The 26,050-nt window shown below is 42.2% G+C and overlaps 1 protein-coding gene across 3 annotated transcripts in view; it reads right to left on the reverse strand.

The window, feature by feature from the left end:
* Positions 1–1,237: 1,237 nt before the first annotated feature.
* The window catches only part of DCAF1 (DDB1 and CUL4 associated factor 1), a 77,084-nt gene continuing 52,271 nt past the window's right edge, over positions 1,238–26,050 (reverse strand). For all 3 annotated transcript variants that reach the window (XM_059389826.1, XM_059389828.1, XM_059389827.1), the window contains 5 exons: positions 25,654–25,758; positions 25,371–25,444; positions 24,759–24,860; positions 6,317–6,569; positions 1,238–2,214 (listed from right to left, as the gene is read on the reverse strand). In XM_059389826.1, coding sequence (XP_059245809.1) covers positions 2,156–2,214; positions 6,317–6,569; positions 24,759–24,860; positions 25,371–25,444; positions 25,654–25,758 — 593 coding nt within the window. In that variant the 3' untranslated portion in view covers positions 1,238–2,155. The remainder of the gene's footprint in view (positions 2,215–6,316; positions 6,570–24,758; positions 24,861–25,370; positions 25,445–25,653; positions 25,759–26,050) is intronic.

Consider the following 26,050-nt stretch of genomic DNA (forward strand, 5'->3'; position numbering starts at 1 on the left):
TCTCCTAAGTCACTCCACTCTTAATTAAGCCCCGGTATAGTAAGAAAGAGGGCTGATGTCTCCTGAGCCTCTCAGGGCGTGTTGTCAAGCCAACCAGAACTCAGATTCCCCGTCAGAGGCCCCATCTCCACCCCAGAGACCTGCCGCACTCCCAAGAGCTGCTGGTAGAGTCGAGGGAGTCCGCCAGCGGCTCAGCTGAGTTCACGACTAGAATAGTGTTCTCACTTCATGACTTTTAACCGGCTTCCTTTTGATGCATCTAGCACCAGCAGCCCAGGCTACTCCACGCTGGGTGTCAGCAGCCCATTTAAGCAGAGGCACGAAGCAGCATTAAGGGCTGAGCCCTCTGCTCGCTAAAGGACCGAGAGCTACCTGTGTGACACGAGCCCGCCTCAGTGTGTGACCAACTGTAGGGTGCTCCGAGCCCAGCAGGGCTTTGCCAGCCCCTGGTGAGTTTCAGCTGCCTTGTCTTCCTTGTTTACTTCACAACCAGATTTGTCCCCTCTTCTCTCGCCAAAGGGAGAAAAGTCTCTAGCTATTTGATAACTACACAACAGAAACCAAGAAGCTGTTATTTGGGCAACTCAAAGGAGAAGACTGTCGTCTCCTCTTCATTGTGGGAGGAAAGCAGGGCGAGGTGGGTTAAGTGAAAAGGTCAGAGCACGTGGCACTCCCCCAGCAGTACCCCAGTTCCACGACCACAGGCTGATTTTGGAGGCCAGAGCCCAGTCTCTACACATAGCCTGCCTGAGCCCCCGCTGCCCCAAACTGCCCGGCGGGAAGGACAGCTCTCGTGCGCGGTTAACTCTCCCTTGAGGAAACAGTAATGACGGTCACCCAACCAACTATAGCGGTGACCACTCCTCAGCTTTGCCAGCATGTTCCTCCACAACTCCCCAGCTCCGCCAAATCTGTACTGCAGAGCTGCCTTCTTAAGTCAGAACCCAGGACAGACAGATGTGTCCACAGGGGACCAAGCCCAAACACCTCCTCCACTACCCCAGCGTGCTGCTCAGGCACTGACCGATACTCCCTCGGGGGAGGGCAGCAGACCAGGGTTAGACACTGTGACTAAGCTACTTTTCTCCCCCGAGTGCTTTATTTGGGCAGAATGAGTTCCCACCATCCTGGACTCCTCTCTCAGAAGGCCTCTTCTCCACCAGCTGGCTAGAGCTGCAGGGAAAGGGACCACCACTCCTTGGTAAAAGAGAACAGGGAAAGGCCATAAACAAACAAAGACAGACTTGTAGTTTATTTTGTATTTTTTTTAAATAAATACACTTTACATTAAAGAAAAAGGCCTTTGATTTGTAATTTCCACATTGGGGAGAAAGGGAAGAAAAAAATTTTTGAAAAACTGAATCACAAAGAAAAAGAGAGGGAGTGAACCTATATCCTCAACTCCACAAAACCAATATCCACAACGACCTTGCTGCCCCCAAACCATGAAGGTGGGTGAATCTAGGCATTTACTCAGCAAATAAGCACTGCCTTCCTCCCCACCTCTGGCACGAAGGAAAATCACTTAACCTGACAGCATGTGAGGCAACAGAACAGGTTAAAAAAATCATATATTATATTTATAATAAAATATTCTTAATCATTATCAATTTAAGAAACCACGATTTTCCTTTTCATTTAAATACGTATGTAAAAATGCCTCTATATTGTTCTTTAGACATCATTTTCTTCCATAGAAAATGAAGTGCAGGGACAAGAGACCTGGTGGATATAAGTTCACACCCTCAGTTATAAATGCCTGGTGTTGTTTTTGTTGTTGTTTTTTTTTTTTCTTTTCAAATTTTATAAAAAACTATTTCTTGTTCTTTAAGTAAAGAACCTTATACAAAGAAAATATATTGTGAAATAACCCCAGAGACATGTTTTTTTTTTCCCCTTGAGGAAAGAGCTGTCCGTCCTAGGAGAAGGGGGAAGCAGAATAGGGCCTAACCCCTGTTGTCTTTTTTGTGGTTGTTATTGTTTTAGAAGGACCCTCAGGTTCCCGTGAGGCTCTCTAAGCCATAATCCTCTGAATGCAGGGCATGCAGTTCCTTAAAAGCCAGCCCTGGGAGATAAAGGGAAAGGAAGGTGTTCTCAATTCATCTGACTCAGTTTCTCGCCTGTCAAGAATGTCTTCCACATGGTGAATGGCTCCTCACTCATTCAGAGATAAGATGATGTCATCTTCCAAATCAGAGTTGTCAGAGCTGTCCGCTGAAAGGTAAGAGGGAGAGACTAGATTATGCACCAGGCTTAGAGGAAGCTTTCCGGAAGGAAGCCCCTACATACACATACATTTAGACCTGAGCAAAGTTAATCACCCGTTTCCAGGAAAAAGAAAACACACCAATTAACTCCTTGGAGCTGGCTCTGGAGAATATACTTGTTGGCAACAGTGGCCATGCCTGGGACCTGTTGCTCCTGCACCTTTCACAGGGCCTGGATGCAATGCTCTATTCCTTCTAGAGGTTCTTCCTAATTGGGGGGCGCTGAAGGGGCAGGGCTGAGGGAGAAACGAGTGAACCTCCGCAGCCCTTCGGCCTCACGCCCTTCACATCCTTCCGGGGCGGACGCACAGGCCTGCCTGGCCCCCTGCATGCATGCATGCATGCGCGCAAGCGCGCACGCGCGCGCGCGCACACACACACAGCCACTAAAAAGGCAGGCTGAGCCCAAGTAAGAATGAGATTTCTTTTAAATTCCTCAACAACACTCTTATCAGAAGACCTCATAAAGGCAGAGACTGTCAACCCAGGATTTATGCCTTTGAATATAATCAGTGGGGAACAAGTTCCCAAAAAGGAAGAGGCCAGCGTGTGGCAATAACAGAGGACAAGTCCCCAGAAACTTGAGGCTGGAGGCCAGCAGGGAGCAGCCAGGACATCCTAGAAGGTGGCACCATGTCTCCTGCACAGGAGAAGCCCTCTGCTGGACCATCTGCCTTCTCAGGCAGTGAATAGACCACATTAAGTAACACCTCTGGAAGGATCCATTGAGGAGTGAAACTAGGCAAAGGAAACTTCAAAATGAGGTACACTATGTCTGGCTAATCAAAACTGGAGAGAAACATGGTTACCTAGCTCCTAAGGATGTTGGTATTTGCCAAGCGAAGATAAGGGAAAGGTCTTGGTGCCCCCTTTTGAGGACAGCTCAGGAAGCTGCGAAACCATAAGGTCTCCAAGGAAGTGGGCAGACAGACTGAGCCCCCAGGCTGTGTGTGGGTCTCCCATCGGAGAGGGACACCAGTGGTTCCACAGCACTCCCCATATCCCCTTCACGAAGAAAACTGAAGTGGATAAAGGAAAATCAACGACCACATGGCTGGGATACAAGAAAGTCTTGAATGTAAACAAAAAAGAGAGGTCTGGACAAAGTGCTTCTGGGTGTAAAAGGGCGCAAACACAGCCTGACTACTGGCGAGAAGTGGGGAGAAGGAACACCTGACAAGCTGAGCTGAACAGCGTCGTCAACATCCTTGCTGCAAGACCTCCAGAAGGAACTGCCAACAGGGAAAGGAAGGGTCTGGCCCCCCCAAAGCTGAGCCCAGTGCGGTGTCTTGGGCCATGGCAAACCTCCAGAGACTCCCCCAGTGCTCCCGCAATCTGAGATTCACAATGCACACCACTGGCCTGAGACCTGGCCACCAGCTGTGCAGCTGCTAAGAGTCTTAACTCTGCATCACATGTACGGAGTATCAATGCCACTGGAAGACGACAGGGACACAATCTTCACATAAGCAACTATCAGGTGCAGTGTTTGAGAAAACTTTCAGGGCCTGGGCACAGACTCCCACTTGGTGGTCACAGGGCTCCTCTCTCTCTACCTTCCTCAGCCTTTCTGCATCCTCAAGTGTTGAAGAGACCAGATCCCAGACCCTGGTCAGGACCTCTCCTGAAAGGCCCTTTGAGGCAAAGGCAACAACCAATCCCTACAATGTTTAACCTGCTGCTCTGTAACATCCAGGCTTTGGGAACGGTAGATCTGACTGGAACAGAGAACACACAAAAGACCTCAGGGTCAAGGTGTTTTCTCTTCCTAGAGCTGCGATTCTGCATCTGCAACCAATCACTGGGTCTCTCTGGGATCCGGGGCCTTGCACAGTTACGGGGTGGCACAGAGATGTGGTTTTCTATAGTCTCAGTCTCACATCCTAAAAGGCTCCATAAGCTCAGAAAGGTTAAGAGCTAATGGCCTAGATAATTAATGAAGCAAAATATCAGCAAACCAAGGGTACAGAGAATTTCCCTCTGCCTACTCTGATGTAAGTCCCTGGAGGCTGCTCTCAAACACCAGTGCAGGACATGCTATTCGTGCCACCTCTGCATCACCACCTCAGTTCTAGAGCCCAAGCTGAAAAGTCCTCAAGTTGTCAACTATTAGGGCATTTTCACATCATAAATATTCCTACCACAATAAAGGCATATCCTCATTGCTAATGAATTATGGTTTTTCCAGTACCTCTTGGGCCTTAAAGAAGGAATTTCCTGAACAGTTAAAGGAGGCAGTAATTTTACAGGCCAAATACAAATTTAGTGGCTTGATATTCAAATTAAGAATAAAAAAGTTGGTGCTACTCTCATACCAGGCAAACCAGCACCAGTAGCTCTCCCGGCCTACCTTGCTACTTGGAAGGAAACAGAACTTGTACCCCACGTGGCCCTACTCACAGATGAAAAAAAGGGTCAGTAAAAACTGCCCCTTTACTCTTGATACTGTCATATGTGGCCTTGCCCTTAATCCCCCTGCCCTGGCTCTCTGACCACGGCTAGGACAAGGCAAGTCCTCCCCACTGAATCACCTCAACCCCCAAGTGTGGAAGCTGGTAAGCAGCGGATGAACAGACAGAAGGCAGAGCCTGCACAGAGCTTCCTCAGTACACAACTTTGGCAAGAGGACTTATTTAAGAAAAGTCTCCCCTAAGACATCCTGCCTTCAATTTGAGGGCTACAAGCACATACACGATTTATCCCGAAGAAAATGCATTGGGGTCACTATGGAACAGAATGTTTTACACAAAGGCTTAAAGAAGTACTGTCGCCCACCCTCTGATACCACACACATGTGTGCACATACTCCTCCTCCTACCACCAAACACTAGTGATTATAAAAACCAAGCTCTACAATGAAGAGGCTTGGCATAAGGTGGGCCTAGGCCAGCACAAAGAAATCCTGTAAATGTTCTATATCAATGTTCTATATCAAATATGCTATTCAATATGGTAACCACACACGGCTACCCAATGTGTTAAATGTGGTCATGAAATAAGGACATGAATTTTTAATGTAAATAATAGTGGCCACATGCAGTTACTGGCTACCATGTTAGGCATCATACCTGCCCCAGGTGCGAGCACACTGGCCTGGTTAGCTATATGAAAATGGCTGGGTATCACAGGGATTACTCCCCAGTTAGGGCAGCACAAGAACCAGGACCACAGCAAGCACACGTCTGTCAACAGTGACATACATCTGTGATGCTGCCAGACAGATCCTCTTGAAGTGGGCAGAATGTAACTGCAGAGCTAGAAGACTCTTAGAACTAGTAGCTGCTTTATTCAGGATTCGTTAGCAGTCAGGAGAAAACCTGACCTCAGAAACCTGTCCTAAAGGGAAATTATCAGAAAAATTAGAGCTTGTACTTCATAATTTAGAGGAAGCAAGGATGACAAAACAAGCCAAAGAGAAATGTTTGTCACCTGGCCTTTAAGAGGCCTCAGGCAAAAACACAGGAAAAGACTCCTCCACAAGAGGGCTTTTACTTTGTAACTTTAGAAAGGAGCAGGCACAGCACCCTGTAAGCAGCTGCCCATTCCAGCTCTGCCCCTCAGGAAAAACTACCTTTGGCCTTCCATTCTAAGGCTAATCCTCTAAAACTGGAATCAACAAACTGCAGCCCATGGGCCAAACCAAGCCTACCACTCATTCTTGTAAGTAAAGTTTTACTTCTAAGACACAGCCATGATCACTAACTTACACCTGGTCTCTGGCTGCTTTGACATCGTAACAGCAGAGCTGAGGCTTAAAGGCTTACAAGAGACACATATGGCCCACAAAGCGTAAAATATTTAACTGTCCAACCTTTACAGAAAAAGTTTGCAAACCTCTATTTTAAAGATGAGATAACAGCCTTTTAGCAACACAGTCTGGTGAGAAAGCGGAGGATCAGAGATGTGAAACTGCTTTTTCTCAAGGGGCCAGAGTGGTGAACCTACAGATGGGCACAGAACCCTGGTGGGGCTTGCCTGCTGGGAGAGTATAGGGAAGGGACCTTCCCCTGGGTGCCAAGACTCAGCCTCAGGGTCGGCCCTAGACTTACTGTCCCCCAGGATCAGTTCCACTTCCTCGTCTGCATCAGAGTCTTCATCCTCCCCATCCTCTCCCTCCTCTAGAAGGTTTGCTAGCTCCTCATCAGAGGGAGAAAAGTCATTGTCCCCATCCTCCCCTGCGTTCTCGTTGTTGTCATCCTCCTCCAACTCCGCCTCCAGCAACTGGTCAGTGTCAAGCTCATCTAGGTCATCAGTGTCGTCATCATCTTCATCATCATCTTCTTCCTCCTGTTCTTCCTCTTCCTGGTAAGAGAGCATGAGGTCCATTAGGAAAAAACACAGAGACCTAACCCATGTGGGCCACACGGGAAGTCTTTTCCTTCTTCCCAAAGGACTGGGGAGAAACTGTCAGTAAAGAGTGATAATCTAGGTGATCTAATGAAGATCGAGACAGACACAGGTTCCTCAAGATACTCAAAGCACATCTTAGACAAGGATTACTGGTCACTCCACAAAGGCATTACTGGTCACACAGTCCTTATCCAAGAAAACACAAAATTCATTCACAGATGTCTCAGCCATCAATATTTTAGATTCCTAAATAACTAATAAAACCAAGGGAGCTCTTCTCGCTTCTCCTGTATCAACCAAGCCAAGTGAAATCAGTTGAGCCACTGGAACATAAAAGCAATGCTTTAACAAGACAGAGGAAGCACACAGCTGCTGAGTTAGCTCCAAAGCCCTTCAAGGTCTTGCCCTTCATCTTATAACCAAGGAAGTGAGTAAATCTCTAACAGCCCTATCGTAAGTATCCAATGATCTAAATGTCCAACAAAACTGACTGTGTAATACAGAACCTAACAGGTATCTACAATTTCTATTACAAGCCACACACACGAAAACACACACAAAGTATGCTAGAGAAACCGTCCTTCCCTCCATTCTTAAGAGATCTTTCCAAAATCAGGAAAACTACCAAAAAAACCTAATGAAATATATTTCTGGCTCTGGGTACCCTGGGCTTTGAAAGGGTACATTCTAGCCTCTGCCACAAATTTCAACTTTGCACTAGAATCCAAATTATGTTCTTTCCTGTTGAAAGGAAATAAAGACCCCTGTTTTGATAAGGATAACAGGTGTTCCCAAGTAAATGTGACCATCATTCACTTTTCCTTCTGCTTGAACACCAAGTGCCAACCTTGCGAGTAGCAAAAGTATTCTAATTCCTGCAATAATAAAATATAAAATTCATTTAAAACATCAGCCTAATGAAAGTTAAGAAAGAACAAGCCCAACGTATACAGAAAAAAAATATATATATAGCGTAAAATACATTTTTAAGTGTTGCTGCATGCCAATCAAATAAAACCTAAAATTTTGTCCTTATTTGACCACTAGTGTTCATCAGCTATAATATAAAGTACACTCATATTTATTAGAGTAGCCATGCCTTTATGGACTTTTGATAATTTTGGAACCACCCCTTAGAGACTTTTTGATATGCTGTTTGACTTAAGACTTTTAACAATTTCCAGCAGCTACATGGGAAAGACTAACCCCTTTACTCAGTAAACCTAAGACTTGTACAGAAGTGTCTGGGGTCTAGACCACAGCTTGCACATGCTTGAATATGAAAATACATATGATGCCTGAGACCACTGTTCTACAGCCTAGGCCACATTATCTCCTCCATACAGATGGCTACTAAGTATTCACTTACTGGAAAGGCGTTACCAGTGCTTAGAGGCAGTGATGACAAACTGAGACACAGACAAGCTCCTTAACCCCTACAAGCTTATCAGCTCACACAAATATTGGAAAAAGGGAGAAGGGTCAAGATTCAGGGAAAAATCCAAAGTGCTTACCAGATTACAATTTTTGCCTCTTTTTTCCAGGCATATTTTCATGGCCTTGACCAAAATTAGTTCTAATCCATTAATAAAGTACCACAGTTAAAAACGAGTACATTAAAGAAAAAAGTATCCAAAGCCCTGTGTTTCTTAAGCCTCTATGGGACAATATAATTATTCATTTTGAATTTAAGATAACTTTTTTATTTTTAGTTTTGATCCTAAAATACATAGTTACTGATTACACATATGGCATTATTTAAAGAGTGGGACAGGAGAAAATGCCCAGGCTTTGGGATCAAACACACCTGGGTTAGAATCCTAGCTCTGCCAATTACATGGCATGAGAACCTGGGCAATTAACATAAATTTTCAATGTCCCATAACTTTTAAAGGTCCACAGTTGTGTAGGTATGTAACAGGTTACGTGGTCCAAACAGACATCTCTTAGCCAACAGATTTAGGAAAACCATTCTTTTTCATTTCTAAAAACACCAAAGCCTACCTGATCCAAGAGAAATGCAAAGAAGGTCCTAAATCAAAAGAAATCCTAGAAAAATACGTCAATCAGGGTCTGAGCTCTGAACTACAGAAAACGTTCCAAATTCTTCCAGAAGACTACGAATTCAAAACCTTTACTTAATTTTGTAGTAGAAGAAATAGTTTATATATATTCATCCTAGAAGACCATGAGAATTTATGTGACCATGACAAGGTAAGGGAAATGACTAGAAGGGGAGGCTCTACCTGAATCTCAAGTAAAATAAATCACTCCATCATTTAAACTCTATGGTTAATGATCAATACTGGTTTAACATGTATTTTGTTACACATGGATATGGCCATAAACTTACTTTCTAAATTTTAAATCTGAAACCTGAATCATGAAACGCACTCACAAGATCTGTCCAAAATACTGTACAATCTGGGGCACCTGGGTGGCTCAGTCAGTTGGGCATCTGCCTTCAGCTCAGGTCATGATCTCAGGGTCCTGGGATTAAGCTCCCCGTTGGGCTCCCTGCTCAGTGGGGATTCTGCTTCTCTCTCTCTCTCTGTCCCTCCCTCCTGTAGTGCTCTCTCTCTCAGATTTAAAGAAAAAAAAAAAACTTGAAAGAAAGAAAAAAGGAGAAAGAGGGAGGGAGGGAAAACAAAATATTGTAGGGTCTAATTCTGTAGCTGAACTCAGAAGAGAGTCTAGGAAGTAATTTTAGGAGGATTCTTTGCTGGTTTAAGTACCTGATTGGCAACATGAACCCCTTTCTTTCATATCTAAAGATTTAAAAAGTGGTCAAACAGTGGTTTAAAAAAAAAACAAACTAGAAATGATTACCTAATGAAAAAAAAAAATCTTGCTAAAATCCAGAATCCTCTCAAACAACATTTTTTTTTTTAAGATTTTATTTATTTATTTGACAGAGAGAGATCACAAGCAGACAGAGAGGCAGGCAGAGAGAGAGAGGAGGAAGCAGGCTCCCCGCTGAGCAGAGAGCCCGATGCGGGCCTTGATCCCAGGACCCTGAGATCATGACCTGAGCCGAAGGCAGCGGCTTAACCCACTGAGCCACCCAGGCGCCCCTCTCAAACAACATTTAAATAAGGTTTTAGATCTAGGAATATAATGGGGTTTTAAAAAATTCTCTAAGAATTTAAGGCCTTGGAAACAGAATTAGAGGAACGCAGGGCCAGGATGTTTTGAACTTCTAATGAATTCTCCTATAGGAAGAATACCAAAACTCTTCCCAATTCCACTGCTAAGCCAATTTCATGGTTGTCCAAAGCCCCAAAGCCCTGCAGATTAACCAACCCACTCCCCTCCTATACAAAGAAGTCAACTGGCACAAGCTCCCACAGCTGCCCTCTGGTCCCATCTCCACATCTAAACCTTACTTAACCCAGGTCTGAGTAGGAAGCCAACCTTCCACTCATGCTCTGCGCCACAGTCCTCTCCAGATGTTATTACCTCAGCCACCCACCACACCTCCCACACACCCACCTTCACCCTTCTCCCCACTGGCTTCTCCTCTTCTCTGAGGAGGGCCAGGCTGCCATAACCTAAGCACTTCCCATCCACACAGGCTCCACACTGCTTCCACCCAAACCCTATTCCCCACCTCCAGGGACCCACCACCACTTGCTCACTCAATCCCTCACTCTCTCTTCTCCCAACACTGGACAGTCCGGCTTTTGCCCACAGCACTCCACAGGGCAGCAATTAACAGTGTTTGCTCCAGAGCCAGGATGCTGCCACTGAACTCTACTGATACAATAACTGACTTAGGGATGATTTCCTTCGCCTCATAGGGTTGTTGTTAGCATTTAAAGGGGGGAAAATGTGCATGCATGTATGTAAATAATCTCTTTGGAAACTAGCTAGCATACACGAAGTGTTCAACAAAAGTTTGCTGCTCCTGTTACAAGGACTGCAACCTTCCTAAAGGAACAGGCAGGCCTGGAGGCCAACCAGGGTGCTTCTCTCTGGTGATAACAATCCTGGCCTCCACAGCGGCTCATCTGTACCTGGTCTCTTGCGGATCTCCTTTGCACAGAGGTTCCTACAACTTTAATTTCTGCCTTCATAATTTCCACTAATTCCTGAATCTTTGAACTCTCAGACGGCTCCACCCATTTGTACCACAGAAACTTAAAATCTCTTAATTCTAAAACTGAACTCAAAACACCATTAAAGCCAGCAACTTCTATACTTCTCCCAGATACCAGGTGAAAATCTCACATATCTTTCACTTCTCCTACTCCAGTGGCTTCACAGCCAGTTCACTACTGTTTCCCAGAAATGTAAGGTCCCCAGGACTCCCTCCTGTCTACTCTCGTTACCCTCACGAATGCTCCCTCCTCACGCACTTTCTCCCTTTCTCTTCCTCGTCTCCAGTCTCTCCAGCTCTCTATGGTCTTATCCATTTCCAGATACAAAACCCCAGGAGCTCCATCAACATGGCCCTTATTCCAGAAATACAGCAGAAGCACTATTTACTGATCTAATGCCAACTTCCGTGAAACTCAATTTCTTGTTAAAGAGGTGATTTAATTCAATCAGTGGCTCCTTCTCAGATGTGATCATCAGAAGCACCTGGGAAAAAGTTTTCCAAAATATTCCTAAACCTCACCCAGGGTCCAGGCTGACAGAACCAGCCTTTCTAAGTGAAGCTCACCCAGGTGAATTTCAGAAAGTTTGCCCAGGAACTGTGAAGGCAACCCTAATGAAGATGTCCTCTGAGTACCTTCTGGTTCTAAAGTTCTCCTTTTCTGTAATATACCCTAGCCACAGACTCCCAGTGACAGAACCAAAAAGCTGATTCCAGGTAATCCACTGACCTTCTCTGCTACATCCAACTGTCTTGTTCTCTAGGACTTAAATAATTTGATTTTTTTAATTAGTGCATTTGTTTCTAGACCATTCAAAATTCTTCTTGAATACATGTCTCATTTTCAAGAGAAATAGTTTCTAGCTTATATTACCTTCAAAAATACAACCAACCTCTTAGAAAAACAAACCTCTGGTCATGCTTTAAGAACTGTTAATCTAAAAACTATGATAGCTTTATAAAAATGTAATTAAAACCTGAGTCTAAGGGCACCTGGATGGCTCAGTCAGTTGAGCGTCTGCCCTCAGCTCAGGTCATGATCCCAAGGTCCTGAGTTCAAGCCCCACACAGGGCTCCCTGCTTGGTGGAGGGCCTGCTTCTCCCTCTTCCTCTGCCTGCTGCCCCCCCCCCCCATTTGTGCTCTCTCTCTCAAGTAAATAAATATTTTAAATAAATAATAAAAACCAAGCATACTCTCTTGACAATTCATTCAACATGTCATATTATATAAAAGGTGAACTCCTGCTTCTCCTTCTGACACTTGTTCCTGGTGTTAACAATCAGTAAAAGCTCATTTCAGAGTCATAAACACTTATATTTTTCTCCTCACAGACAGAATCTAACTCAGAGATACTTTAAAAATTTAGCGGGGGAAGGGGAGGGCACCTGGATAGCTCTGTGGGTTAAGCCTCTGCCTTATGATCTCAGGGTCCTGGGATCAAGCCCTGCGTCAGGCTCTCTGCTCAGCGGGGAGCCTGTTTTTCCTCTCTCTCTGCCTGCCTCTCTGCCTACTTGTGATCTCTCTCTCTCTCCTCTGTCAAATAAATAAATAAAATCTTTTTTTTAAAAAGTTAAAAAAAAAATTTAGAGGGGAGAAAACGACCTTTCAGGAATCAATGTCCAGGCTTACAGGAGGTGTGTAATCAGTAAAGATTCTTACCATCCACTTCTAGGGAGTGGAGAACACACAGGAAGCACAGCAGACAGTGTGTCCCAAATTCCAAAATGGAGTGGAGAAAAGAGAGCATTATTCTGTTTTTGCTTTTTTAATTTAAGGTTAACTATAATTAGCTGAAATGTACTGAAATGTACTGCCTTTTCAAAATCTATGAACAATGATCAAATTAACTGATCTTTGGTTTTATAATTTTCCTACAAATACCAAAATTCCAATGGATAATATGAGCTTTGATAAGTGACTGGCTTATCTCTGCTTTCATCAAACACCTGAAGGCTGGAAAACTAGCAAACTTAGGAACCAAATATTTATGGATGTCAAATACATCATATAGGTCTTCATTCAACAATATGTTGATTCCATTCATCCCTTCTTATTAATCTCCAAACTTACTGAAACATAAGGGTAAAAGACAACCATTTCTGGGGTATGTAAATTATATCTCAATAAAGCTTTCTAAATAAATATATATTTATATAGGCACTTTATACTGGACCATTTCATCAGGTGGCAGCTGACCATTCATACTTCTAATTTTATTTTGCTAAGGTGAAAAGGCAAATTCAAAGGTGTCAGTCACAGGTGGTAGCATCCCTGAGCCATATAAGTCATACCTGGGATATCTGAGAAGACCTGAGAGCAGATATCTAGACTAGGACAAAATTTGAATGGCAAATGACTTGTAAGAAAATTAAATCTCTAATTTTAAAATTAGGTGAAGCACACAAAGGAAAGTAAGTTAAAAATAAAATCAAGCTGGCACAGGGAAGAGAGAAATCTAATGGAGATAGTAAATATTGCAAACACTACTGCAAGGTTCCAGGAGGATGTGTGAATCAACAGAAATCAGAATACAAAGGAAATGTGCTTAGACAGATATGGTATATCCCACTAATACACCTCTAAATCAAAATCAAAATGCCAAGGGCTTAAGAGTAAAACCAGTTCTCTAAGGAGATCCTTTAAATATGAAATGCACCAGATAATCCCTAAGTACAGTGGTGTCAGTATGTAATGAAAAAAGCCTTAAAATCCAGAAGCAATGCTAACTTACCTACATTGCCTACAAAGACACCTAGTTCCCTCCCAGCTAGAAGCTTTTAGGTTCTTCCATGGACTGGGTCCTAGGACCACTCGTTAGGGCTCTCTTGAGCCCGCCCCTCTCGACTTCGGCTGTCCATGACAAGAAAGTCACTGTTTTTCCTTCCTGCACCACAAATATAGAAGTCCTAACAAATACTGTACCCATGCCCCTTTCTAATCTCTGTTTAACCTCTCCAAAAGTCAAGGTAAACAGAAGCACAAGAGAAGAATCAAGAAGTCCTTTCTCTTAAGTTGTTCCTCTATGGTTGTCTCCTGTTTCCATAGCCAGTCATGAGAAAATTCACCTCTCATCACTTCATGTCTGCAAGAAGAATGAGGCTGACCCCAAGAACAGCAGCCCTCCAGATCCCAAGGTGTCTAGGGCAATGCCAGATTCTCTTTTTCTGATCTCCTCCTCAAAGACAATGGGTACGACATGGACTGGACCACAGGTCACAGTCTCAAGACTATTATTTCCACTCCCTTATAAACTGCAAGGATATAGGAGGGTAGGAATAATGGTGCTGATAATTAACTTAAACCCAATTCTTGTTTCAGATTTACAGTACAACATGTAACATCCAAGAAGCCTGAGACAACTGATAGGTGGTAATGATCTACAAGTGACAAGGGTAGCGATGAATGAAGCCAGAGGACAAGATGGTCTGTACCACTGTAATATACTGACAAACAGTTCAACAACATCATCTCCTATATCTGTTCAAGGATAAAGTACATCATGTTTCATGACAGCTATAGTGGAAAAGAGTGTGCATTAAGGGAGTGGAGTGACTAAGGTAACGAAAGGCCACAAGAATAAAAGAACAGACACTATTAAGAAACCAAACCAGGGCAACCACGTGACATTTGGAGGATCTAATACCATTTACAAGCTCTGCTACCAAGAAACACTACCAACATGTACAAGTTAAACAGTACAGCACTCAAGAAAATATGAAGATCCATGTCACGAATAAACCAAAGATCTCAAAGAGAACCTGGGTGGCTCAGTTGGTTGTGTCCAACTCTTGATCTCAGCTCAGGACTTGAACTCAGAGTTTTGAGTTCAAGCCCCACACTGGGCTCCACGCTAGGTGTGGAGCCTAGTTAAAACAAAAATTCTCAAGTATCCTTCTGCAGAACTCTCCCTTTTACCCATATCTCAGAACTCACATGAGCTTTAAACAATACAAGCTCCTCTCACCCATGAACCAAAGAGATCACGGAGGACCCTCTAAGCCGTGCACTGGAAAGCATTAACAACAACCCCCTTCCACACTAGGGAACGCCTAGAATCACGGGGTGAAGTGTTTTGTTGGGGTTTTTTTGGGGGGGGTTAGGGGTGTTAAGATTTTATTTATTTATTTGACAGAGAGAATACAAGCAGGTGGAGCAGCAGGCAGAGGGAGAGGGAGAAGCACAGTCCCCATGGAGTGGGGAGCCTAATGTGGGGCTCAATCCCAGGACACTGCGATCATAACCTGAGCCAAAGGCAGACACTTAACTGACTGAGCCACCCAGGTACCCCAGGTGAAGTGGTTTTGAACTCTAGAGCCTAACTGTCCTTTTGAATAAATATAGCATTCAAAAACCCATGGTACTGCTTCTGGTTTCCAGTGTGGCATGTGAGCTGAAAGTCACCACCCTTAAAACACTGAACAAACTGAAAAGTCAACAACTCTTTTTAGATTTGACAGAGTGGGGTCACTGGGACACCAGTGCCCCCAAAACTGGAGACACCAACAAGAAAATGCAAAAAACGGTAACTAGTCAGAGCATAAACCCAAAAGGATAAACCTCCATAGGTACCAGTGCCAAGGTTGGGAAACCTAAACTATAAACTCACAAATTGCTAGACACAATTCTGAGGATAAATCTTGAGAGAGAAAAACTCCTCGGGGACCCAGTCATCAGGAAGGAAAACACACAACTCCAGTCCACTCTAGCCACCCTGTCCCTCTAAAAGGGGATGGAAAAAACTCAAAACCATGTGTGAAGTTCATAGTACAGAGGTACAGACTCATTAAAACACTTCCCTTCTCCCACACCTTGCCACCACATTACTAAAGGCCAACTGACAGTTCTTTTTATCCAGCAAATCATATCCAGCTATCAAGAAAAAAATTACAGGCGCCTGTCTGGCTTAGTCATAGGAGCACATGACTCTTGATCTCTGGGTTGTGAGTTTGAACCCCAGTCATCATACACACACTGGGTGTAGAGATTGCTTAAAAATAAAATCTTAGGGAAAAAAAATTACAATACCTACAAAAGGGAAAAACACACAGTCTGAAGAGACAGAGCAAGCAATGGACCCAGCCCTAGATATGGCAAGAGTTGTTAGACCAGGAATTTAAGACAACCATGATCAAGACATTAAGGGAGGTCTCTAATGAAAAAACTGGATAGCATGCAAGAAGAGAAAGACAACAGGAACAGAGACATGGAAATCTGAAGAAAGAACCAAAAAGAAATACAATCAATTAAAAACACTGCGACAGGGGTGCCTGGGTGGCTCAGTGGGTTAAAGCCCCTGCCTTCAGCTCAGGTCATGATCCCAGGGTCCTGGGATTAAGCCCCACATCGGGCTCTCTGCTCAGCAGGGAGCCTGCTTCCCACCCACCCCTCACCTGCTGCCCCTGCCTGCCTCTCTGTAATCTCTGTCAAATAAATAAATAAAATCTTAAAAAAAAAAAAAAAAACCACTGTGACAGAAATGAAGAATGGCTTTGATGGGCTTTATTAGTAGATTGTACATAGCTAAGAAAAGAATCTCAGAGTGTGAGGATATCTCAAAAGACACCACCAGAACTGAAAAGCAGAGAGAACAAAGACTGAAAAACAGAACAAATATCCAAGAACTGTGGGATGAGTACAAAAGGTGTTAACACACTCATAACAGGAATTCTAGAAGGAAGAGAAAAAAAGAACGGAAGACATATTTGGGGGCAACTTGGTGGCTCAGTCAATTAAGCCTCAGAGTCCTGATACTAGCTAGGTCATGATCTCAGGGTTGTTGGATCAAGCCTCACGTTGAGCTCCACACTGGGCCATGGAGCCCGGTTAAGATTCTCTCTGTCTGGGGCACCTGGTTGGCTCAGTGGGTTAAGCCTCAGTCATGATCAGGTCATGATCTCGGGGTCCTGGGATCGAGCCCCACATCGGGCTCTCTGCTCAGCAGGGAGCCTGCTTCCCCCACCCCTCTCTGCCTGCCTCTCTGCCTACTTGTGACCTCTCTGTCAAATAAATAAATAAATCTTTAAAAAAAAAAAAAAAGATTCTCTCTCCCTCTCTCTTCCCCACCCCAAAAGAAGAAGAAGAAGAGAAAGAAAAAGAAGGAGGATGAGAAGAAGAAGAAATATTTGAATCAATGATGACTGAAAATTTTGTCAAAATTAAAGTCACACCACACCACAGATCCAGGAAGCTCTAAGAACACTGAGTAAGTTAAATGCCCCCCAAAATAACCTACACATAGGTACATCATTTTCAAACTACAGAAAATCAAAGATTAAAAAAAAAAATCCTTATGCAGCCAGAGGGGGAAAAGACCTTACCTACAGAGGTACCACACATTTCCTCAGAAACAATGCAAGCAAGGAGAGAGGGAAGTGAAATACTTAAAATGTTGAGAGACAAAAACCACCAACCTAGAATTTCATAATCTTATCCTATGAAAGTATCCTTCAAAAGTGGAGAAATCAACTCTTCTTCAGACAAACAAAAATTGAGGGCATTTGTTGCCAATGGACCTATCTTGCAAGAAATGTTAAAAGAAATTCTTCAGAGGGAAGGATAATGATCAAGGTCAGAAACTCCAATCTACATAAAAGAAGAGCAGTGGAGAAGGAAAAAGTAAAGGTCGAATAAACGTTTTATTTTTCTTCTTTTTTAAGAATTTGTTTATTTATTTAGAGAGGAAAGAGCAAGTGTGGGTGTAAGCAGAAGGGAGGGGCAAAAGGGAAAGGGAGCAATAGACTCTGCTGAGCAGGGAGCCAGACTCAGGCTTAATCCCAGGACCCTAAGATCAGGACCTGAGCCAACAGCAGATGCTTAACCAACTGACCCCCCAGGCGCCCCTATTTTTCTTAATGGATCTTTGTACAAGATAATAACAGTTTATCCAAAATAACACCAATAACGTGTGATTATATAAGATTGTGTGTGTGTGTGTGTGTGTGTGTGTGTGTACACACACACATATGCTTATGTATGCTTATACATAAATATAATGAAGGGCAGCAATAAAACAAAGGAAAGGAGAGAAAAATTAGGATATTTCTATCTTAAGGTACTTGTACTACCAAAAGAGGTAGTGTCATCTGAAAGTGGACTTGGATTACATGTAAAGGTATATATATAGCAACCTCTAGGAGAACTACTAAAAAAAGTATAACTAATATGCTAACAAAGAAGAGCGCTGAAACCTAGAAAAATGCTCAATTAAAACCACAAAACACTTATAAAGAGTAGCAGACAAAAACAGGAACAAAAAACAAGGGCAACAAAGAGAAATCAGTAGCAAGTACACAAATGAAGCCAACTAGACCAATAATCACTGGGAATGTCAATACTCCAAACACATCAATTAAAAGACATTATCCATGAGGATCAAGAAGCAAGACGCAGAGGCACTTGGGTGGCTCAGTGGGTTAAAGCCTCTGCCTTCGGCTCAGGTCATGATCTCAGGGTCCTTGGGATCGAGCCCCACATCGGGCTCTCTGCTCAGCAAGGAGCCTGCTTCCTCCTCTCTCTCTGCCTGCCTCTCAACCTACTGGTGATCTCTGTCAAATAAATAAATAAATTGTTTAAAAAAAAAAAAAAAAGAAACAAGAAACAAGACCCAACCAACTACATGTTGTGCACTAGAAACCCACTTTAAATAAAAACACACATACATTTCAAAAATAAATGCATGGAGAAAGAGATACCATGCTAACATGAATTTAAAAAGCCAAGATAACTATATTATTTTCAGACAAAGCACACTTCAGACCAAGGAAAGTTATCAGGAATAAAGAAGGGCATTATATGATGATAAAGGAGTCAATTTTCCAAGGAAACATAACAATCCTTAACATATACATGCCTAATACAGAGCATCAAAATACAGGAGGAAAAAAAAAAAAAACAGGAGGCAAAAACTGACAGAACAGATGAATCCATTTACTGTAACTGGAGACTTTAATACCCGTCTATCAGGAAAGAAAAGATACAGGGACTGCCTAAGTGGCTCAGTGGCTTAAGCATCCGACTCTTGACTTCAGCTCAAGTCATGATCTTGGGGGTCCTAGGATTGAGCCCCACATCAGGCTCCAAGCTTAGCACAGTGTCTGCTTGTCATTCTCCCTCTGCTCCTCCCCCCAAGCTTGGGCACTTGAGCTCTCTTTCTCTCACTCAAATAAATAAATAAAATCTTAAAAAAAGAGAGAGAGAGAGATGGAAAGATACAGCAGGAATAAAATCAGTAAGGACATGGCTGAAGTGATCAAACCACCTATCAACTGAATATAATGGACATACATTGACTACTTTGTCCAACAACTCAATACACATTCTTCTCAAACTCACATGAAATATTCACCAAGATAGACACATTCTGGGCCATGAAGCACACCTTAACAAATTTAAAATAGAAATCATATAATATTGCTCTCAGTCTGTTTGCTCTCAGACTACAATGGCATTAAACTAAAAATTAGTAACAGAAGTATAGTTAGCAAACCCCAAATACTTGGAGATTAAAAAACACACTTCTGAATAGCATGAGTCAAAGAAATCTCAAAAAATGCTTTGAACTAAATGAAAATGAACACACACTTACAAAATCTGTGGGGTGCAAGGTAACTAGTGCATAGAGGGAAAATTACAGTACTGAATGCATATTATTAGACAAGAATAGCTTGTCTAAGCTAAGCTTCCACCTTAGAAAACTAGAAATAGAAGAGCAAATCAAATCCAAAGCAAGCAGAAGAGAAGAAGAGAAATCAAGAGTAGATATCAATGAAATTGAAAACAGGAAATTAATAGAGAAATCAATGCAGTCAAAGCTGGTTCTTTAAAAAGATTGATAAAATTAGGGGCAACTGGGGGGCTCAGGTCATGATCCCAAGGTCCTGGGATGGAGCCCCGTGTCAGGCTCCCTGCTCAGTGCAGATCCTGCTTCTCCCTCTCCCTCTGCCCCTCCCCTGCTCAAGCTCTCTGTTGCTCTCTCTCAAATAAATAAATAAAATGTTTTAAAAAAAAAAAAAAGACGATAAAATTGGTAAGCCTCTAACCAGGCTAAGAAAAAACGAGGACACAAATTACTAACATCAGAAATGAAAGAGAGGACACATCAGTATACACCCCATGGACAATAAAAAGGTAAAAGAATTCTGGGGCACCTGGTGGCTCAGTCAGTTGAGCTCAGCTCAGGTCATGATCTCAGGGTCATGGAACCAAGCTCCACATTGGGCTCCACATTCCAATGCTTCTTCTCCCTGCTTGCACATGAGCACTCTCCCTCTCTCTCAAAAAAAAACTAATTAATTAAATCTTTAAATTAAAAAATGATAAAAGAATTCTATGAGGGGTGCCTCGGCGGCTCAGTGGGTTAAAGCCTCTGCCTTCAGCTCGGGTCATGGTCCCAGGGTCCTGGGATTGAGCCCCACATTGGGCTCTCTGCTTAGCGGGGAGTCTGCTTCCCTTCCTCTCTCTCTGCCTGCCTCTCTGCCTACTTGTGAACTCTGTCAAATAAATAAATAAAATCTTAAAACAAACAAACAAACAAACAAAAAGAATTCTATGAACTGTATGCCCACAAATTTGATAACCTAGATGAAACAGACCAACTCCTTGAAAGACAGACACCATTTTCCAAAATGCACAGATGATCTGAATAGGTGTTTAGCTATTAAAGAAATTTAATCAATAATTAATAACCTTCCAAAACAGAAAGCACCAGGATCACATGGGTTTACTGATGAATTCTACTAAACATAAAAAAGTGTATCAATTGTCTAAAATCTCTTCTAGAAGACAAAAGCAGATAAAATACTTTCTGATTCATCATATGAGTCCAGCATTATCCTAATACCAACCCCAAAGACATTAAAGTAGTACCCCGCTCCTTATTCAACAGGGATATGTTCCAAGACACCCACCCCCAGTGGATACCTGAAAATAAGGATAGTACCAAATCCTACATATAGGGTTTTTTTTTGCTAAACATGCATGCCTATGATAAAGTTTAGTTTATAAATTAGGCACAGTAAGAAATTAGTAACATGTGAATATGGTTTCTCTTTCAAAATCTGATTGTATTCTTGTGACGATGTAAGATGATAAAATGCCTACATGGTAAGACGCAGTGAGGTGAATGAGGCACTGTGATGCAGGCTATTACTGACCTTCTGACCATACATCAGAAAGAGGATCACCTGTTTCCAAACTGGAGTTAACTGCAACAATGGAAAGTGAAACCACAGAAGGTGAAACTACAAATGGGGGGCTGGAAGGGAGGGAGGGGGGACTACTGCATAAGAAATGAAAACTACAGTCCAACCTCTTTCATGAACACAGATGTAGAAATCCTCAATGAAATATTAGCAAATCATATTGCACACTGTATAGAAAGAATTATACACCACAACCAAATAGGATGTATTATAACTATGCAAGGATGGTTCACATTTTAAAATCAATTAATTTAATTCATTACTTCAACAGGTTATAGAAAAAAGATCGCATCAACAGATTCAGAAAAAGACTAACAAAACCCAACACCCATAACTGAAAACTCTGAATAAAACAGGAATGGAGGGGAGCTTTCTTCAACCAGATGAAGGACTGTTAAGAAATCACAGCTAACACCATACTTAATGGTGAGAAACTGAGAACTTCCCTGCTAAGGTCAGAATCAAGATCACTACTTTTCAACATCATACTGGAAGTCCTAGCTAATACAATAGGTAAGAAGAAGGGGGAAAGGGGTACAGACTAGGAAAGAAGAAATAAAACTGTCAATGTTTGCAGATGATATGACTATGCAGAAAATCCCAAAGAACTGATACTGTAAACTGAATTAAACAATTACAGCAGTGCTGCAGTACACAAAAGTAATTCACAATCTTTCCTGTATAATAGCTTTCCTGCACCCGAGCAATGAACAAGTGGAAACTAAAATTAAAAACAGTGTCACTTACATTAGCACCACCTCTCAAAATTTAATACTTAGGCATAAATGTAACAAAATATGTAAAAGATCTGTAGGAGGAAAACTGTATTACTCTGATGAAAGAAATCAGAGAACTAAATAAATGAAGAGAGTCCATGTTCATGGACAGGAAGACTCAATACTGTCAAGATGTCAGATCTTCCTAAACTGATCTATAAATAAATATAAGGCACTCCCATTCAAAATCCCAGCAGCTATGTTGCAGATATCAACAAACTGATTCAAAAGTTTATATGGAGGGGCGCCTGGGTGGCTCAGTCTTTAGATGTCTGCCTTCAGCTCAGGTCATGATCCCAGGGTCCTGGGATCGAGCCCCGCATCGGGCTCTCTGCTCAGTGGGAAGCCTGCTTCTCCCTCTCCCGTTCCACCTGCTTGTGTTCCCTTTCTCACTGTGTCTCTTCTACCAAATAAATAAACAAATAATCTTTAAAAAAAAAAAAAAGTTTATTTTTATTTTAAATATAAAGAAAACAGAAGAGAACAACCCAGAACAGTCAACACAATACTGAAGGAGAACAAAGTTGGAGGACTGGCATTACACAACTTCAAAACTTGCTATAAAGGGACAGTAACCAAAACAGTGAGGTATTTTAGAATATAGACAGATCAACAGAAGAGTAGAGACCCTAGAAATAAATCCACATAAAAATAGTCATTTGAGGGTACCTGGGTGGCTCAGTCAGTCAAGCCTCCAACTCTTGATTTCAGCTCAAGTCATCTCAGGGTTGTGGGACAGAGCCCTCTGTTGGGCTCTACATGGGGCATGGAGCCTGCTTAAGATTCTCTCCCTCTCCTCCTGCCCTCCTCCACCACCCCAAATAGTCAAATGATCCTCAACAAAAGAGCAGGGGCAATACAATGGGAAAAAAGTCTTCAACAAATGCTACTTAAACTGGACAGGTTTTTTTTTTAAGATTTTATTTATTTATTTGACAGAAAGAGATCACAAGTAGGCAGAGAGGCAGGCAGAGAGACAGGGGGAGGCAGGCTCCCCACTGAGCAGAGAGCCCAATGCGGGGCTCGATCCCAGAACTCTGGGATCATGACCTGAGCCAAAGGCAGAGGCTTTAACCCACTGAGCCACCCAGGCGCCCCTAAACTGGCCATTTATAAGAAAAAAAAAAGAATAAATAAATCTAGACACAGAACTTACACCCTTCAGAAAAATTAACTCAATAAGAATCACAGACCCGGGCGCCTGGGTGGCTCAGTGGGTTAAGCCGCTGCCTTCGGCTCAGGTCATGATCTCAGAGTCCTGGGATCGAGTCCCGCATCGGGCTCTCTGCTCAGCGGAGAGCCTGCTTCCCTCTCTCTCTCTCTGGCTGCCTCTCCGTCTACTTGTGATTTCTCTCTGTCAAATTAATAAATAAAATCTTTAAAAAAAAAAAAAAAAAAAAGAATCACAGACCTAAGTGTGAAATGCGAAAGTACAAAACTCCTAAATAACAAGAGAAAATCTAGATGACCCTGAGTTTGAAGACTTTATAGATGTAACCTCAAAGGTACAATCATGGAAGAAATAACTGATTAGCTGGACTTCATGAAGACAAAAACTGCTCTGTGAAAGACACAGTCAAGAGAATGAGAAGATAAGCCACAAACTAAGAGGAAATATTTGAAAATAACATTATCATATAAAATACTATTAGCCAAAGTATTCAAAGAACTCTTAAAGCTCAACAAAAACACAAGCAACCTAATTTAAAAATAAGCCAATGGCTTTGACACCTCACCAAAGAAGACCTATAAATGGCAAATAAGCATGTGGAAAAATGCTCCACAAGATACGCCAGTGGGGAGATGCAAATTAAAATAACAATATTGCCTTCCACTTAGAAAGAAGCTTCCTGAAATGGGGGAGGAGCCCAGAAGGACTGTGGAGAAAGTCTCCTTCCTTTTGGTATTGTATCAGCCATCAGGAAGGGTGTCAACTGGTTCAGTTAAATCATTTTCAGAAAACATTTGTATCAGGCTCATAAAACTGAAAGACCTTAGTTCTTGCCTACTCCAAAAAAATCAAATGACACATTTTGGTTATGTGTAGAGACTGTTCAACTAAAGGAATGTCTATTAATTTTTTAATTTAATTAAATAGTGATATATACTACTACATACCTATTAGAATGTCCAAAATCCAAAACACTGACAACACCAAATGCTGGTAAGGATGTGAAACAACAAGAATTCTTATTTACTGATGGTAAAAATGCAAAACGTTATATAGCCTCTTTGGCAGAAAGCTTGTCATTTTCTTAAGAAATTAAATATAACTCATCCCATACAACCTAACAACAGCACTCCTTAGTATTTACCCAAAGGAGTTAAAATTTATGTCCACAGAAAAGCCTATACATGGATGTTTATAAGAGCTTTATGCATAGAGAATGTGGTGTGACCCCAGTTGACAGGAAAGATCTGCTGAAAGTCAGAAGTTTAAGAAACTCCTCAGAACGGATACTGACACACCACATAGGCAAGCACCTAGAATATGACCGTAACTTAAAATCCTCTATGAAAAAAAGACTAAGATTCTGTGAGACATACTATCTACCCACATTTAATAAATGTTTAATTTCCAAAAGTGTCAAAACCTTTACTTACAAATCCATTACTATGAAAAGAGACTATACCATAAAACTGAGAAAATGCAAACCAGACCTTTATAAAGCTTAAGCCATTTCTAGGACCCATCTCAGCAGGCTGACTTTTCTGTTTTGTACTGACCCTGAGAATATGGGGGCTCCTCATCCTGAAACCACACAGGGCACTGGTCCCAAAAGTGAGTTCAAGGAAACCTCCAAAACAATTTCTGTGATTGCTAATTAATCCACAAATGGAACTCACAGGACCATCAGGTACTAGGGTTAAAGGTTTATAGCAACAAATATCTGCCTTCTCCTGAGTTTTAGTTATTTTAGTAATTTTATGGATGATACACCTGCACAATATGCCAACAGGGAACAAAGGCTGATATTAAAAAATCTTTATAGCAAAAAAAGAAAAGCATAAGATATTGTTCTATAAAGCATTGTTCAGCAACAAGATATCTCCAAGACTACTGACCTGATCCTCCTCTTCGTCTTCATCCTCTGCCAAACGTTGCCTGCCCACTTCATACAGCCTGCACACTGTGTCCATATTCAGAGCATCCATGCTGCCTTGGTTCTGAAAGAGAATACTCAATGCATGAAGAGCAGTTAGTTTTCAGAAGGCCCACATCTACATCTCAGTTAGGACTGGCACCCATGCACCTTGACTCTTCTGATACCCAAAATTCTTGAACTAACTCTGAAAATGTTATGCCTGGGACACAGAAAGGGAAAGAAAGCAAGATGAGAAGGCTGATCCCAGAGCAAGGGATACAGGCAAAAGAGAGACCACCATCCTTGGAATGAATGATCTTGCTCTGGCAAGATTCAGACTCCTCTAAGAAAGGGATAACAGTGAACCCGAGATAATTAGAAAATGGGACAGACTGTCCACATTGTTTTATATTGGGATTTTATTACTTCTCTTACAATACATATCTCCCCATCAAATGAGTAGGCTATCAATAACTACCTTCAGAAATGCATCAACTTTAGAACGTAACTTAGATCAGACAAAATGCCTATTGTATAACTTGAAAATGATCCTAAAGATCAGAACAGCAGGGTTTCTGCCGGCTCCCTTTACCTCAATGACAGCAAGATAGCAGTCTTTGGTGTCTGTACACAGGTCAAAGATGTTCCGTTTCACATCAATAGTTGCTGGAAAACAGAATGTGACAAGATTCAGGACTGGACTCTTGCTACGACCTTAAAACCAGCTTTTCCTCTAAAGGAATTTCAAGGTGACTGTTCACATATATTTCCATAACTTCTCAGCCTTTCAGTGAAAAATTACAGAAAAGGGAGGATCTTAAATAAGGAAAACCAAAACAGGAGAAAATGAACAATGTCTGCTCCTTCATGCATACCTATAGGTTTGTAGTCAGTTGCATTAAATGTTCGAAAGGATGATCCAAAAGGGCTTTTCATCCTCTCTTCCATTAAGTCATCTTCATCATCTGCCTGCAGCATAGCTAATGGGGAGGAAAGGGGAAAGGTAGCCAAGGAGCAAAACACTATTAGAAATCAGAAACATCCCCTATTCACAAGTGCAGAAATATTAATGGACAATCAAGACTTCAGTTTCTTTGCAGTAAATCCACTCTGTCTAGTTCGTTCCTCTCAGTGCATCCTCCTTGCATACCCCAAACAGTATCCTCAACCTCTCCTCTAGCTCTCAATAAGTGTTACAGCTACAGACTTATAACATCACAAGACCACAAAAGCAAAGATTCTTCAAGTTCATAATGATATTGGGAGGCTGAT

The sequence above is a fragment of the Mustela nigripes genome, chromosome 2 (assembly GCF_022355385.1).
Source record: "Mustela nigripes isolate SB6536 chromosome 2, MUSNIG.SB6536, whole genome shotgun sequence".
NCBI lineage: Eukaryota > Metazoa > Chordata > Mammalia > Carnivora > Mustelidae > Mustela > Mustela nigripes.